At 51.6% G+C, this 14,572-nt stretch overlaps 1 protein-coding gene across 12 annotated transcripts; it reads right to left on the bottom strand.

Annotated features, from left to right (window-relative positions):
- Window positions 1–3,035: 3,035 nt before the first annotated feature.
- LOC104910080 (uncharacterized) lies at window positions 3,036–13,731 on the bottom strand. 12 transcript variants are annotated; one of them, XM_085220034.1, is made up of 12 exons: window positions 12,494–12,543; window positions 11,989–12,086; window positions 11,256–11,368; window positions 10,505–10,583; window positions 8,464–8,522; window positions 8,024–8,146; window positions 6,340–6,383; window positions 5,975–6,113; window positions 4,626–4,738; window positions 4,087–4,246; window positions 3,637–3,762; window positions 3,036–3,201 (listed from the first exon to the last, which is right to left on the bottom strand). In XM_085220034.1, the coding sequence occupies exons 3-11, from the start codon at window positions 11,304–11,306 to the stop codon at window positions 3,754–3,756; spliced, it is 777 nt and encodes a 258-aa protein (XP_085076160.1). In that variant the 5' UTR covers window positions 11,307–11,368; window positions 11,989–12,086; window positions 12,494–12,543; the 3' UTR covers window positions 3,036–3,201; window positions 3,637–3,753. The 12 variants fall into 12 exon arrangements, with proteins under 12 accessions (XP_085076160.1, XP_010706559.1, XP_010706555.1 ...); XM_010708257.4 differs by lacking the exons at window positions 11,989–12,086; window positions 12,494–12,543 and adding an exon at window positions 13,344–13,480; XM_010708253.4 differs by lacking the exons at window positions 11,989–12,086; window positions 12,494–12,543 and adding an exon at window positions 13,156–13,209.
- Window positions 13,732–14,572: the final 841 nt, after the last annotated feature.

Genomic DNA, 14,572 nt, shown 5'->3' with positions numbered 1-14,572 from the left:
ATCAAAGAAGCTAGGGTCTCTACAGAAGGCCAGACTGTCACAACCCCATGAGAAGGTTGGGACAGGCAGGCATCAAGATACTCCCCTCTGTCCTCCTTCCGAGCTTATCTCTATGCAAGGGAGGATGAGCAGACATCCAAAAACAATAACCAAGTGTGAAGTAAGTATCAGAAGTTAATTAATTAATTAGAAGTTTACGCTTAGCCAGTGAAGATTTATGTTTTTCCAGCGTTTGTATGTTTAGTGAAGTGTCAAGAAGATTGGTGAACCTAAAGCACTCAGCCAATGAGGAACTAGAGGATAAAGAGATAAGCGTCAGGCAATAGGGCATAAAAAGTTGTAACACCATTTTTCTGGGGGCTCACCTGCTAGCAGGAGGCCTGCCATTGCAATTGCAAATAAAATCTGCTTTATCAGAGATACCATCCTGATAAATTATTTGGATATTTCCAACACTCCTTCCATAGACCATTCCACGGATGCGCAGGCTCCGTCGCTACAACAACAGATCATGTATTGATTTCACAGACACCAGCAGGCAGCAGAAGTATTGTCCGATAAATCCATGTCCCCCCAGAAAACAGAAAGATGCTACTTTGACAGCCCAAACACAAACTGATAGTTCACTTCTCACTGCCCCTTCATGCACTCCAAATGGATGCTTACATGACATCCCCTGCAGCACTGCACCCGCTCAGAAGTAATACTCAAAATTCATTCCTCCATCCTTCATGACAGAGAACTGAAGAAACTCACTTTTGCATCGCAGTAAGGATGCTGTGTGGGAATACAAGAAAAACTGTTCAGAGCAGAAGCTGTGGAGCAAGATAAACAGCATGAGAACCAAGGACACCTCTAGAAGAAGAAAGAACGTCTCACAGCTCTGACTGGATAAAGGCCTGTGTTGAAGAGTGTTTTGTAGAACACTCTGTTGACATGTAAAGGTGGATGGGAAAGTTGAAGGGGTGGATGGGAAAGCTAGAAAAAGAAAACTTGTGAAGGTATATAAGTGATGTGAGAACTTGTAATAAACGATTTGGATCATTCACATCTGAGTCCATGCATCAGATGCTGCAGCTCTGTCCCCATCACGTCCCTCTGTGCACTGCAAGGCGCAGTTGGATCTCTGGCAGCCTGCTGGCTGCTGCTCCCAAACACGGGGAACCGTGCTGCACTGCTTCTGAGGAGAGAAAGGAACAAACGTTGGTGGGAACGGGCTGTAAAGGTTTGCAGAGAGTTTCCAGATCATGCCAGAGATAGATTATCAGAGAGCTGAGAGATTAATTATCACTAAGGGAAAATACAGCCTAAGCCACATCCATGTCATTAGCCCAGGCTGTCAGCAGTGACTGCAGAATCTAAGAGGTTATTGAGGTCACAAGGGACCAGTATCACAGAATCAGAGAATGGCCAGTGTTGGAAGGGACCTCAAGGATCATGAATCTGCAACCCCCCTACCACAGGCAGGGCCACCAACCTCCACATTTAATACAAGACCAGGCTGCCCAGGGCCCCATCCAATCTGGCTTTGAACACCTCCAGGGATGGGGCATCCACAGCCTCTCTGGGCAGCTGTTCCAGCACCTCACCACTCCCTCTGTAAAGAATTTCCCCCTGATGTCCAACCTAAATCTCCCCTCCCTCAACTTAAAACCATTTCCCCTTGTCCTGCAGTTATCAACCCTTTCAAAGAGTTGATTCCCCTCCCCTCTGTAGGCTCCCTTTAGGTATTGAAAGGCTGCAATGAGGTCACCCTGCAGCCTTCTTTTCTTCATGCTGATCATGCCCAGCTCCCTCAGCCTGTCTTCATAAGGGAGGTATTCCAGTCCCCTAATCATCTTTGTGGCCCTCCTTTGAACTCTCTCCAACAGCTTCCTGTCTTTTTTGTAGTGGGGGTTCCACACTTGGACACAGTATTCCAGATGGGGCCTCAGTAGGGCTCCCCTTGCTCTGCCCCTTCCCTTAGAAATGAGAAAAAGGAAGAAGAACCAAGCAAAAGAAACCCAGCCATACCTTTCCTTTTGGACAGGAACCCTGCAGAAAGTATCAACAAGTGAAAAATCATAAGGAAGAAGCATTTTCCCAGCTTTCTTCTGCCTTGCAAAGAACTTTTTAAGGAGGGCAATGCCTGGAAATCAGCTAGCTGGAAGAGCTGCCCAACACTAGATACAGTTTATGTGTCTGACTGCCATGGCTTCTATCAGCAAGTGTTCTTCTCCATCTCCTCAATAGCCATCCATGGGGCAGGGGCACAAGTTGTGCTCTGAGAAGTTTGCGCTCTCCTTGTTTTTCAATATCTGACATGAAGGCAGGGGCCTGGCAGTGGAGTTCTAGGGGAGTAATGACATTTCATCATCCTCACCGAGTTATGGGATGGAATCTCATCAAGAACCCATTTTCTCTGGTAACAGCCACGCTGAGGGGCACCGCTGGAGCTGGGAACTCCTCCCTAGCCCAGCTTTTCTACTGAGATTCCTCCCAGCAACCGCCCAGCATCAAACCCAGCTCAGTCTGAGCAGGGCAGTGGCAGTGACCCTAGAGCTCATGCCGGCCCATGACAACATGCATTTTAAAATGCTTCACGTAAGGAAATGGAAGCAAGAGAACACTGAGCAGTAACGTACCCCGGATTGGGAGGCAGGCACCGCACCTCCCCGCACCAAGCAGAGGTCCTGAGCACCACAGAGGCCCCATGGGGCCAAAACAGAGTGACCCCCGCCCCGGTGCCCCCCCCCCCCCCCCCGAACATCCACTTGTAGAAGCCGAGGCGGCGCTCGGAGCCCCGGGGCCGCGCCCCGCGGTGTTGGAGCAGCGCAGGATCCCGCACCACTTCCGCATCGCCACCGCCTCTTCGCGGCGTAGTGATGGCGTCACAGCACGGGGCGTCGCACGACGTTTTCCCGCACGGCTGCCGCTCCTCGCGGCGCAGGGTGATGACGTCACAGATCGCCGTGGCGCTCGCCCAAGTCAGCCCTGTAGCTCCGCCCTCCACCAACCCCAACGCGCCGCTCCAGTAGTCGCCCTCAACGCGGGCAGAAAGTAATCAACATTTTATTTTAATTATTCCCTTCTAAAAATCTCTGCTGTCTTTTACGAGTTGTCGTGAATTTCCACTCGGTACAGGCAGGTGCGTTCTGCGTTTCCCCCGTTGCTCCGCACCTCCAGTTTGACACGGCCGAAGGCTTTGCAGGGCTCCTCCTGCTAATACAAAAAGGAGAGGCTTCGTTACGCATGTGGAAAGAGCCACGGCACATCCACACAGCTCTCTTTGCCAGCTGCCGAACCCTGGCTTGCTCTGCTCCGCTCCGTTCCGCTCCCTGGGCTGCCGTGGGATGCCGGAACGGCGCTGCCGATGGGGGAAGGCAACTGCACTCCTCCCTCCCACCAGAATCGTCCCTCCACACCCGCAGGGGGACAGTTTCCCTCCCACAGCGCCTTCCCGCTGCTGCTCTCTGCTCTAGCCGGAAGAACGATCCTTCCAAAGGTGGGACGGCTGCCTCGTCTGTCTTCCCCGCATGAGTCGGCCGTGTTGGAGAGCAGAGGAAGGCCCGCCTGAGCAGGCAAACCCTTTCGTCCCAGAACTTGCAGGCAGCCCGGCCTTCCTCCCTGGCAGCCTACCGCACGCACTTGCCATACCTGCATGTGGAAGGTCTGGGTGATCTCTCTGTCCACGTCGTAAATGAATAACCACAGGAGAGTTTCACCTTTGTCCTCATCCACTTCCTCAGAGACAAGAGATGACGGTGGTCACACTTAAGCAAGCTGCGTGAAAAAGAACATGCCGAGGCTGAAGGTGGGAGCCCTTCCCCCCCTCCCTCTGCTCTGGCAGGACTGGAGCACAAAGGAGGGTGAACCTTAGTCAGGGCAGGTGGAGCAATTGCTCCCAGCTGCTTGCCACAAAGAGCAGCAGAGGCCTCTGGAGACGTGTAAGCACCCCGAGGGTCTCTGTGCCCTTGGGCAGGATGCTGCGCTGTGCAGCAGTCCACCACAGCTCTCTGGGAGCTCCCACCACTATGGGGTCTTTGGGGCTCTATGGCAAAGCTTTTCCTTGTAGCCCTCCAGAAGAAGCAGCAGACAGAGACTTACCAAGACAGCAAACTCTTTGGGGGCACTGCTGACTTCCCTAGAGGGAGAGACCTTCTTGGAGATATGCCAGACAGTGAAAGCTGTGGGCCAGATTTTCTCCAACAGCCGGATGACCACATGGCCCCAAGAAAGCCCAGCAGTTGCCAGGAGAAATATCGGGCTGAAATGAGAAAGACACGCCCATCAGCAGTGAGGCAAAGAGCTGCCAGAACTGGCTGATGGGCAAGGAGCACAGAAATTGCCTTGTCAGTGGGCTGCTGTTCTCCTTGTAATGGAACGCCAGTCAAGGGACAGGAGGAGAATATACAAAGGCTTGGACAACAGGTCTGGAGTCAACCACCTTTGTCTGCTTGCCCAGAGCTGGCAGGGCAGCCCTCCCAGCATCTGTCACCCCATCACCTTCCAAACACTGGTGTCAGTAATGTGGTGAAGAGTGTGGGCTGAGCAGTGCAGCTGGATCAAAGGAAATTGCTGCACGCTTGCTCCCGCAGCCAGAAGGCAAAGCAGTGAACACACAGTCACCATTTCTCCTGCCATACCTGCAAGAGCATCTCGGGAGGCTTTGCGGTGGAAAAGAGTGGAGAAAGCCAGCAGTTCTTCCAGCCTTTCCCACCGTAACTCTTAGATGTCCTCTCTGCATCAACAGTGGCACCTCAAATAAAGATGGAAAGACATGCAGTAGGACAGCCCAAAGATGAGCTGAAGGAGTGAATGCTCATTCCCTGAAGCTGTTGGCAGGGCTCTGGGGTGCAAAATCCCTCCCGCTGTGTATGGGAACTGTTGAGTGCCAGCCTGAGCCACTGATTGAGCACCTGGGGAAAGGAGCCGGTCAGCTCTAGGAGCACAGGTGAAGGCTTTTTAAATTCTCAGAGAGGGGAGATTTAGATGGGATGTCAGGAGAAAATTCTTGATCCCCAGTGGACGGTAAGGCCCTGCAATGTGCCACCCAGAGAAGCCATGGATGCCCCATTCCTGAGGGCGCTGGAGACGAGGCTGGATGGGGCCCTGAGCACCCTGATGGAAAGGGTGGCAGCCCTGTCAACAGTAGGAAGTTGGACTGGGATGGTCTGTAAGGTCCCTTCAGACCTCAGCCTTCTAAAGCTCTATGAGAGAACTCTGACAGAAAGACCTTGGCAGGCTATGGGGAGTGCCAGATGCAAAGCTGAGGGTAGTAAAGCTGTCTGTCTACACACCCATGGTTTCCAGAACCCAGTTGGGCATCCAGACACTGTTTTCCATGAGTTTCTCAATGGCGTGCTGTGTCAACTGCAGAATTTCCAGGCAGAGGAATGGAGAGACAGCAGTGAGCACAAACACTGGAAAAGATTGGTGTGACTAGGGAGTCCTGTCTGAGAGCTAAGGGAGGGCTCCATGTCTTTCCAGAAATCCGGCAAGATCTTCCAGAAAGTGTGCCCCGATGAGCCACTGGACTCCAGAGACACAGCAGAGATGGACTTTGGGCTCTGCCTGACCCTCTTGCTGCCAGCCTTGTGCCATCTCCAGAACAGCCTGGACTGGCAGTCAGATCATGCCCTGAGCCAGCCAGGCCCTGGAGTGCTCCAGTTGCAACTGGCCTGGAGAACAGACCTTCCAGCTAAGTAGCCTGACCCGCAAGTCTCTTGGAAGGCACGATGTCCGGCCTCCAAGCCAAGCCCAGCAGGTGCCTGGCTGGGGCCCAGCCAAGGGGGAATTCACAGTGCTGTACAGAGCACCCTGATCCCAGCTGTACTGTGCAGCTAGCACCAGCAGCAGCTCTCAGTGAGGGGACCAGAGCGACTCTAAGATACAAGAGAGGCTGAGCCTGAGAGCCAGGTGTGGGTGGGCAGCCAGAGCACAGAACTGTCTCTAGAAAGGGCTGAGAGGAAACAGGGGGGAGCAGCACCATTACCTCTCTCTTCAATCCGTGGATCTCATTCTCTTGGAGAACATCAAACACTGATTCGAGAATGAGGTCATTCCTGGCCGACAGCTGAGTAGTTTTCACGTTCAGCTCCTGCCTCTTCCCCTCCAGCCAAACCGGTGAGTTCCTGAAGGCAAAGCGTGTCCACCCCGCAGGTCGGAGCTCCAGTGCCATGAGGTGAAGGATTCTGGGGGGTTGTGCCCTTCCTTATCCCCCAACCCCTTCAGTTCCTTCACTTTGCCAAGGGCTGCCTTCCACTGTACAAATGGGAAGGGCACGAGGGCATGTAAAGAGCACACAGCCAGCTGAGGCCACGCTACAGAGCCAGGTGCAGGGCAAGGAAGTGTTCTTACCCCAGAGATGGGAGCTCATGCACAACAGGTCCTGCTGACGCCATCTGGAAGAGAAAGGCATTTGATGGGCGGAAGCACAAGGAGCACGGCCAGGGCTTCTAAAGGTTCCCAGGCAACTGCTGGCAGAATTTCCTGCTGCTTCCCAACAATTTGCAGAGGACCGCTGCCCAGAGTCGGGCTCTTAAGCCCTCCCCATGCTACAGAGCATCTGCTGCTTCTCCGTTTGCTTTCCCATCGCCTCCAGATTCCCCAGTGCCATGGATGGGCTAAAGGCCCCTTCTTCCCACACGCTGCTGCCTTCAGCCCGAGCTCTGAGGTGGGCACTGGGAAGATTCTTCCACACCGAAGCCCATCCTGCTGCCAGGGCAACCCCCAGCCCGGCTCAAGGGAGTCCCCAGGTTGGTCCCATGACACCCTGGAAGGATCTGGAAGTTCCCACTGTGGGCCCAGGAGCTCTGAGGAGTCCCCGGGCTGATCTGGAGATGTCCCGGTAGAGTCTGGTAGGGTCCAGGGAGTCCTCATGTGGGTCTGAGTGGTCCTGGAGTCATCCAGAAGGGTCTGGGGATGTTCCCAGAGGTGTCTTGGGGTGTCCAGGGGGTGCTCATGTGAGTCTGGGGGGTCTGGCCACCTGTCTCACCATCTGCTGTAACATGATCACAGCACTCTCATCAGTGGTTTGGACTCTCACCGACAAGAGACTCACTTTGTCGACTGTGTCACCAAGGAATCATAAGAATTGGAATCATTGAGATTGGTTAATATGGACTATTGTTTGTACTCTAAAGAACCCATCCTTTGTTCAGTGTATTAATTTTAGTTTAGCTACTTTTAGGATTGTTTTTGAACTGTGCTTCTTTATCTGTTAATAAAGAAGGGGGAAATGTGGGATAAAGAAAGTCATTATCTTGCTAATGAGTAAAAAAGCTTAGCAGTAACTTGAGCCAGACATAAACACACACGAGGCACCTGGTTCCTACATGTAACCAGTTGTTGTGCGGGTATAAAAAGTTGTAAGCACCTACAATAAAAGTCTTTCATCCTTCCTTCTGCACCAGCAAGGGAACCTGTGCCTCTCTTGCCACACCAGCAAGGGAGCTCGGAGTCCTCTTGCCACAAAGAGGAGAGGACAGAAGGAGAGGAGAGGAAAGATAGAGCAGAACAAAGAAAAAAGGGAAGAGAGGAGCTTGTAAGGGGAAAGAACAGAAAAGTGAATGAGGGAGAAAAGAAAGAGGGCAGAAGAGAAGATACAGGTAAGAACAGATCTAAAAAGGACAAGAGAAAAAAAGAGAGGGCAGGGAGAACAGAAGGAACAGCAAAAGAGGAAAGGGCAGATGGAGGAAAAAAGAAAGGAATGGTGCAAAGACGGAGAAGAGTGCAGAAAAAAAGAAAGTAGAGGAGAGGAAGAGAGAAGGCCAGAGAAAACTGAGTAACTGAGAAAAGAAAAAAAAAGGAATATGAATCATTTTTAAGTTCTATTAAAGTAAAATTCTTCTTAAGACAGATTTCTTTTTGCAGTGTTCATATCCTAGACAATTTAGGAATATTCAAGAACATTTTCTGTATGTTTTTGTAACATCTGCTTCGTCTCAGCTACTCTAAAATACCCAACAGGTGTGAAGGGTGGATCTGTCCTTAAAGGCACTCAGAAGATCCCACTTTTTGTGTCTCACATCAACAAGTTTACCTTCATGAAGGAGTAGAGAGACTTCCCATACGTGGTCAGGAATTCTCTTCTGATATCCAGCACATCAATTTCAGAGCATGGTACTATCACTCCGATCAGACTGCTGTCATCTGTTCCCAGGCCCTTGAAAGCAAAGCAGCCACATGCAGCTAACACAGAACTTGCTGGAGAATCACCCACAGACACAAAGGTCTCAGTACCCAGTCTTGTGCAGGAGCTGCTCTTAATTAGAGCATTTTTGCATTAATGGAGCAATCAATTAGCAGCAGCTTGCTCTTGAGTATGACTACTACCCTGATGTGCAGAAAAGCCTGATCTTTCCTGGAAAAGCCAGCTTCCTGACTGGCTGCAACTTCCATCTCATGATTGCCATGATGCTGCTGACTTGAGCACGAACATGCAAGAAAGAAGCAAGCAATCTTACTCCATAATCTGTTTACCTTCATGGATTTACAGAGTCTTTCAGCAGAGCACGTAGGCTCGTTTCGCACGCACTTTGCTGTAAGGAGAGACAAGAACAAGAGAATTAAGATCAGTAAAAGCAGGAGGTTTTCCACAAAGCTGCAGCACTTTCTTGGTGCAGGTGTTTCCTCTGTCAAGATGCAACTCCAGGTTAACAAACAGGAGCTCCAGTGTAGGCATCCAGTCAGCGATGTGCTGTGAGCTAATGTCTCTGTGCCTGGCACGCAGCAGTATTTGCATGAAGGCTTTCATGCCTCCTGACAGCAAACCTCTGCTGCCAAAGCACCATTTGGCCAAGCACACTGTACCATAAAGCACAAAGCTTTCTCACCTGACTGGGTCTATAAAGCATAGAATCATAGAATGGTTTGGGTTGGAGGAGACCCCTAAGATCATCTAGTTCCAACCCCCCTGCAATAGGCAGGGACACCTCCTTCTACACCAGAGTGCTCCAAGTCCCACCCAGCCTGGCTTTGTGCCCATAAACAAAGACAAACCATATCTGCCTCCTGGAACCATGTAACAGCCGCTCAAGGGAAGACACAGCACCTCTAATCATTTCATTCCTTTGTAGACAACGTTTAAAAGCAGAGCACTCATGCACAGCCAGCAAAGCACCTTCCAGGTCTCCTAACATCTCAGATTTAACACTGTCCATTATGTCCTTGTCAGCAATGCCTCATTACCATCAAAAACTAGGAGGAAGAGTCCATGGGCAGAAAGTCAGAGAGATTCAAAGGACCACTTTGCAACAATAAGCTTCTCATATACAGCATGAACATTCTATAATTCCTGCAGCACTGCAGCTAAATCAGGATCATCCCATAGAAATTTTTCATTGCTAACAGACTTGCTAATTGGTCTACCACAGCTATTACCATTTTCAAGACCTGCTACTTTGTGCTGCCAAAGTTTCTTAGCTCCTCTCCCCCCTGCCCCAATGGCAGTCACACTTCATGATCTCTGCCTTCCATGCTGGTACTTAGGTTTCTAAAGCCCCTTTCAGTCTCAGGAGGGAATAAAACAGCCTAAATGGAATGGATGCAATGGGGTTCTCTCTAGGACACCTGTTGCCTCAGAAGAGTTCACATTTACTGAACAGCTATGGAGCTCCTACAAAAGCATCACACACAAACAAGGAAGGAAAAAAAACCCCAGGACACTGTGAGAGGGTCCTGCCTCTCAGAAGGTGATATCTGTTCCGTGTACAGAGGATGGACATAAGCTGCACCTCATCTGTTCCCCATTTCTTCTCCCCCACTTCATACAGGCACTTACAGACATTATGGATGACAAAGTAAGGCTCATGGAGAAAACTGGGTGTACAGGAGATCTTTAATTCCTCGGAGCTAGAGCACTGCTTGCCCATACTTGTCCAGATCACAGATATTTTCCAACAAGCACCAACCAGGCATGGCAACCCACAAACAAGATGTTATTGCCCCTGCCTGTAACCAGCCTGTCTAGAGACCTCTCATTAGAGTCTTGCAAACCAGACTAGAACCATTATTCCCATTTCACAGATTGGCTTCTCTTCACCATGCATCACATGCTCAAGAATAGATTGGGAAGACCATTACTACACACTTGAGCATCTTGCTGAGCATCCACGTATATTCCTTCATCTCTGTTTCCCTGCAAAGACACAAGGATAGAAGACTCAGTTCACCAGAGTATCTACTGGAAACAACTCCTGGGAATTCCTCATTCAGGAACAGCTGCTGATGGATAATGGAGTCCTTCAAAGGGAAGACTAGTTTATAAACACAGTGAAACACAGCTCAGGCATGCTTTGGGATTCCTTCTAAAAATGAGCAGCAACCCACTTTACTGGGATGTTTAAAGAAGAGCCCACAGCACTCATGCACACCTCAGAGTCCCCTCCCTGCAGAAGCTGGGTTTGAGGAGCAGGCCATGGGACACATAGGGTGAGAAAAAGACAGCTTGGAGCTCCTCACCACTGAGTGCAGAGCCGTGCCCACAGGAAGATTCACCCTCTTTCCCCTCAGTGTGGCTCACCGTTGTGAGGGACACGAGGACTCTTCAAAACATGGAAGATGTGTAGATACAACGTCATCATTAAGGGAGCAGTCAGATTCTAGCAAGAACACATACACAGCATCCGTTAGGAACAGTGCCACCACCTGGGTGCTGCCCACAACATTTGCCAGCCATAACCTAGTTAAGCACAGAACTGGGCCCAGGGCTCTCAGCATCACTGCAGCACTCCAGCCATCATCATTAGTGCTACAGCCTCCAATTAAGAAGCACAGACAGTAAAAAAACTGGCAAGAGAGCCACATGTCCCACTGACAGACAGAATGCTCCTCTCCATTTTATTTACACCAATTCAGCTGCTGGTGAAATTCTAGTCTAGCTTCTCCCTGGACAAACAGCAACACCCAGGTTGGCCAGTGTGTCACACCTAAAAGCTCCCTAGACTCCTTCCTCTTCACATCTGCCTGCACACACACAAACTGATTGTCAGACAGCAGGACAAGGCCTGGCCTTTCACACTGCTTACGAAGCTCGTAGTTCTCCTTAATGCGACCAATCTCTTCATTGGTGTGAGAAGCCAGAATTTCTAACAGGCAGCCTTCACCTGTTCCTGCTCCCTAGGGAACTGCCAAGGCAAGATTTAAGATACCAGCAACTGCTTGTGAGTGCAACCAGGTTTCTTTAAGAATTCATAATAAATAAGAAGACGTACATAACAAAGCAGTAAGCCCTTGGCCAGAACTTAAGCAATACAAAAGGAAGATTTCCAAACCTTCACAGCCCTCCTTAGTTCGTGCATGTCATACATGGTGGTGGGAGTCATCAGGCCAATGATCGCTCTCTCAAAATTCCCCTCAGCTCTGACTTCAAGTCATCAATCAAATCCTAAAAGGCCAAAAAAGGAGAAAGAAATTGGCAGAAGGTACGGCCTTTGAGGACAGAAGGAACTGAGCTGTTCACCACTTCTCTTCAGGCTCACACCCTCCTTGCATCAACAACTGCTCTGAACTGAACAAGAATAAAACAACCTTGGTCAGGTAAAGTCTCTGCTGACCCTTCTCTTATGGACATAAGGTCATTTTTCACTTTTCATCCAAGTGACACAACCACGTTCACACATCTTTGCAGACCACCTACCCTGCCACTACTGCTCATATAGGTGATCAGAACTTGCTGACGCTGGGAAACATTTAGTTTGGTAAAGACGTCAGTGATAGCATCTTCATCCGTGCAAGAAACAAATGGAAGTTAATCAGGCTGCTTGCACAAGAATAAAAGTGCCCTCTGCTCTTGTGCCACCTCCAGTCCCCTACACAGCGAATTCTCAACAGCCCCAGGACTACATCTATGTACACAAAGCTACCAGGACCCATGCTACCAGAGCAGCTGCATTTTAGGACACGAAGGGTAGTTCTGTTTCCACTTTCCAACAATTTTTAGGGCAGTTGTGCAGTGGAGCAATGCAAGCAGCCATTCCCTGTGCTGGGGAAAAAATAAAAGTTGACCTGTGGAGGAGGATCAACTTATCAAAGCTCTTCATGGCCTTCCTGAGTGCCTGCGCCTCTTGCTCAGTGCTGAAACTTGAGACTCTCTTGATTGTTGTCTAAGGCCACAAGAAAAGGATTTAGCAAAGGCAGACTTGCACCAATACACACATAGAGTTGAATTGAAAAGAAAAAAACACCAAACATAAAAGATGTGAAAACAGAGATAGTACAACTCGACCCACACAAGTGATGTATCAGGCTTCCGTCTCATCCAGCAGTCTATTCTAGTGGGACTTCCCAAGCATATCAGAAAGAAGCCACAGGAGCACAACTACATGGAGAACCTATCTCTATATTGCTGCCCATGAAGCATCTGGTTTCCAGTGAAACAAAAGCTGGACCACCTGGCATCTGTGTTCAGGCCTTCTTCCTACCAGTTCTCCATGTCAATCATAAAGCAGTGTGCTCCTATCATAGCCCAAGTCTTGACTTCTCTTGTATCAGGTTTATTCTGCACCATTACCTTTGCTCTGTGAGGCTGCATCTGGAGAACAGTGTCCAGGTCTGGGCTCCCAGTACAAGACAGATGGACAGACTGAACATACTGGAAAGAGTCCAATGGAGGGCTACCAAGATGGTGAAGGGACTGGAACACCTCTTCCATGACAAGAGGCTGAGAGAGAGTGGGCTGCTCAGCCTGGAGAAGGACTCAGGGGGATTCCACCCATGGCCCATCAATCCTGCATGGAGGGGCAGAGAGGACAGAGCCAGGCTGCATACAGTAGAGCCCACTGCAAGGACCAGAGGTTGCTGCCAAACATCAGGAGCCCTCCTGTGCTGTTTAAGCGCTGCAGCACTGGCACAGGGACCCAGAGAGGCTGCAGTGTCTCCTCTTGGAGATCTCCAAACCCATCTGGACGTGATCTTGGGCACCAATTCTAGTGGCCCTGTTGGAGAATCTCACAGGTTGAAAAAGTGACCTTAAAGATCACCGAGTCCAACCATGACCTAATCATACTACCCTAACTAACAACCCACCTCTAAATCATGGCCCTGAGCACCACATCCAAATGGTTTTTAAACACATTCAGGGATGGTGACTCAACCACCTCCCTGGGAGCCTATTCCAGTGCTTAACAACCCTTACTGTATAGAAGTTTGTCCTGATATCCAACCTCAACTTACCCCACGTCTGTGCGTTCTGTGGAACTCCCCAGATGTGACAGTGGGTCTGGCTTCTGCGGTGGCTTCTCAAAGGAAACCAGTGCACGGTGTCAGGACTGGAGAAGGAAGCAGCTGATCCTGCCACTGATGCTGCTATTCTGCATCCCTCCCCAAGAGTCCCACATCTTCCTCTTCCCGGCCTTGCTCACCTCCTCGCAGGCTGCAGATGCCGCTGAGGCTCTCACACTCCATGGCCTGCATCTTCTTCTCGTGCTGCCGGACCACTCTCTGCAGGGCTGCGCTGAGATCCTGCTGCTGCAGCCACAACCGCTGCTCCCGTGCTGACAGACGGAGGAGCTTCGTGCTGGCACCCACAGCACGCGGTCCCCAGGCTGCCGGCGGCAAGGCAGGACGCTCCCCTCCCTGCCTCCCATTGCCCCTCAGCTCCGGCATCCTCCATTATCTGCCTAAGGATACGAAGACCCTGCAGAGGGCTCTGGACAGGCCGATCGACAGCCGATGCCAACAGCACGACGTTCAACACCACCACATGCCGGGTCCCGCACTTTGGTCACAACAACCCCAGGCACCGCCGCGGGCAGCAGGGCCAGGGCCGTCCGGTACGCGCGCGGTGATGACGCAATGACGGCGCGACTGCGGACGGAAAGGACCCCGCGCGGAGCGCCCGCCCAGTTCGGCGGACCGACCAATGGGAGCGCGGAGGAGGCGGGGCCGAGCGCGGGCTTTCCGCCAATGGCGAACGCGGACGCGGGGCCGCCTCGAAGGCGCCGGCGCGAGGGCGGAGCCGCGGGTCTCCGTGCGGGGAAAGTGGCGGTCCGCCGCCTCGTGTCCCCGCCGCCGCCCGCCCCGCGCTTCGGGTGCGCCAGTCGGTCAGGGGAAGGCGGCGCGGGGGCACCGCCGCCGGCCCCGTCCGTCCCCCGTCGGAACCGAGTCGTCCTCCGTCGTTGCGCCGCCGGGCTGCGAGAAGCGGCGGCTGACCGCGAACGGCGGGACCTGGCCGGTGTCCGGGAGCGGCTCCTGGCTAAGCCGGGCAGCCCCGAAAGAGAGGGAGCGATTGCACGGATCGAGACGTGTTCGAGCCCGGCACGGAGTCAGTAAGAGCCTTCGGCTCTTTCCCGGCTCGAATCATCGGAGCGCTGTGCTGAGCTGCTGCCCAGCAGCTGCAGTCCCCAAGTTTTCCATCTGTCTGTCTGTCCCCGTGCGGAGCTCCCGGAGCTGCGTGAAGCCAACACGGAGCCGCTTCGTGTTGGTCCCGAGGAGAGAAGCCGTGAAGGGGGATGATCGTTCGGTGGGAGCTGGTTGGGAATACGGTCATTTCTCTGTTTATTGCTCTGTGTGTTACATGATTAAATGTTTAGCGTTCGTTTTTCAGCACTTCTGTGTGCAGTCATATCTGCAGCTCCAAAGACCCCCCCAT

The sequence above is a fragment of the Meleagris gallopavo genome, chromosome 3 (genome assembly GCF_905368555.1).
Source record: "Meleagris gallopavo chromosome 3, MGAL_WU_HG_1.1, whole genome shotgun sequence".
Classification (NCBI taxonomy): Eukaryota; Metazoa; Chordata; class Aves; order Galliformes; family Phasianidae; genus Meleagris; species Meleagris gallopavo.
This window is presented reverse-complemented; position numbering and strand designations above follow the sequence as displayed.

Excerpts from the sequence above, each read along its gene's own strand:
- LOC104910080 (XM_010708250.3), bottom strand. The coding sequence starts at position 13,587 with ATGCCGGAGCTGAGGGGCAATGGGAGGCAGGGAGGGGAGCGTCCTGCC. Across the intron at positions 6,114-6,339 it reads CATGAGCTCCCATCTCTGGG|GAACTCACCGGTTTGGCTGG; the intron begins GTAAGAACACTT and ends CTTTGCCTTCAG. Across the intron at positions 4,739-5,974 it reads TCCACGGATTGAAGAGAGAG|GTGCCACTGTTGATGCAGAG; the intron begins GTAATGGTGCTG and ends TCTTTATTTGAG.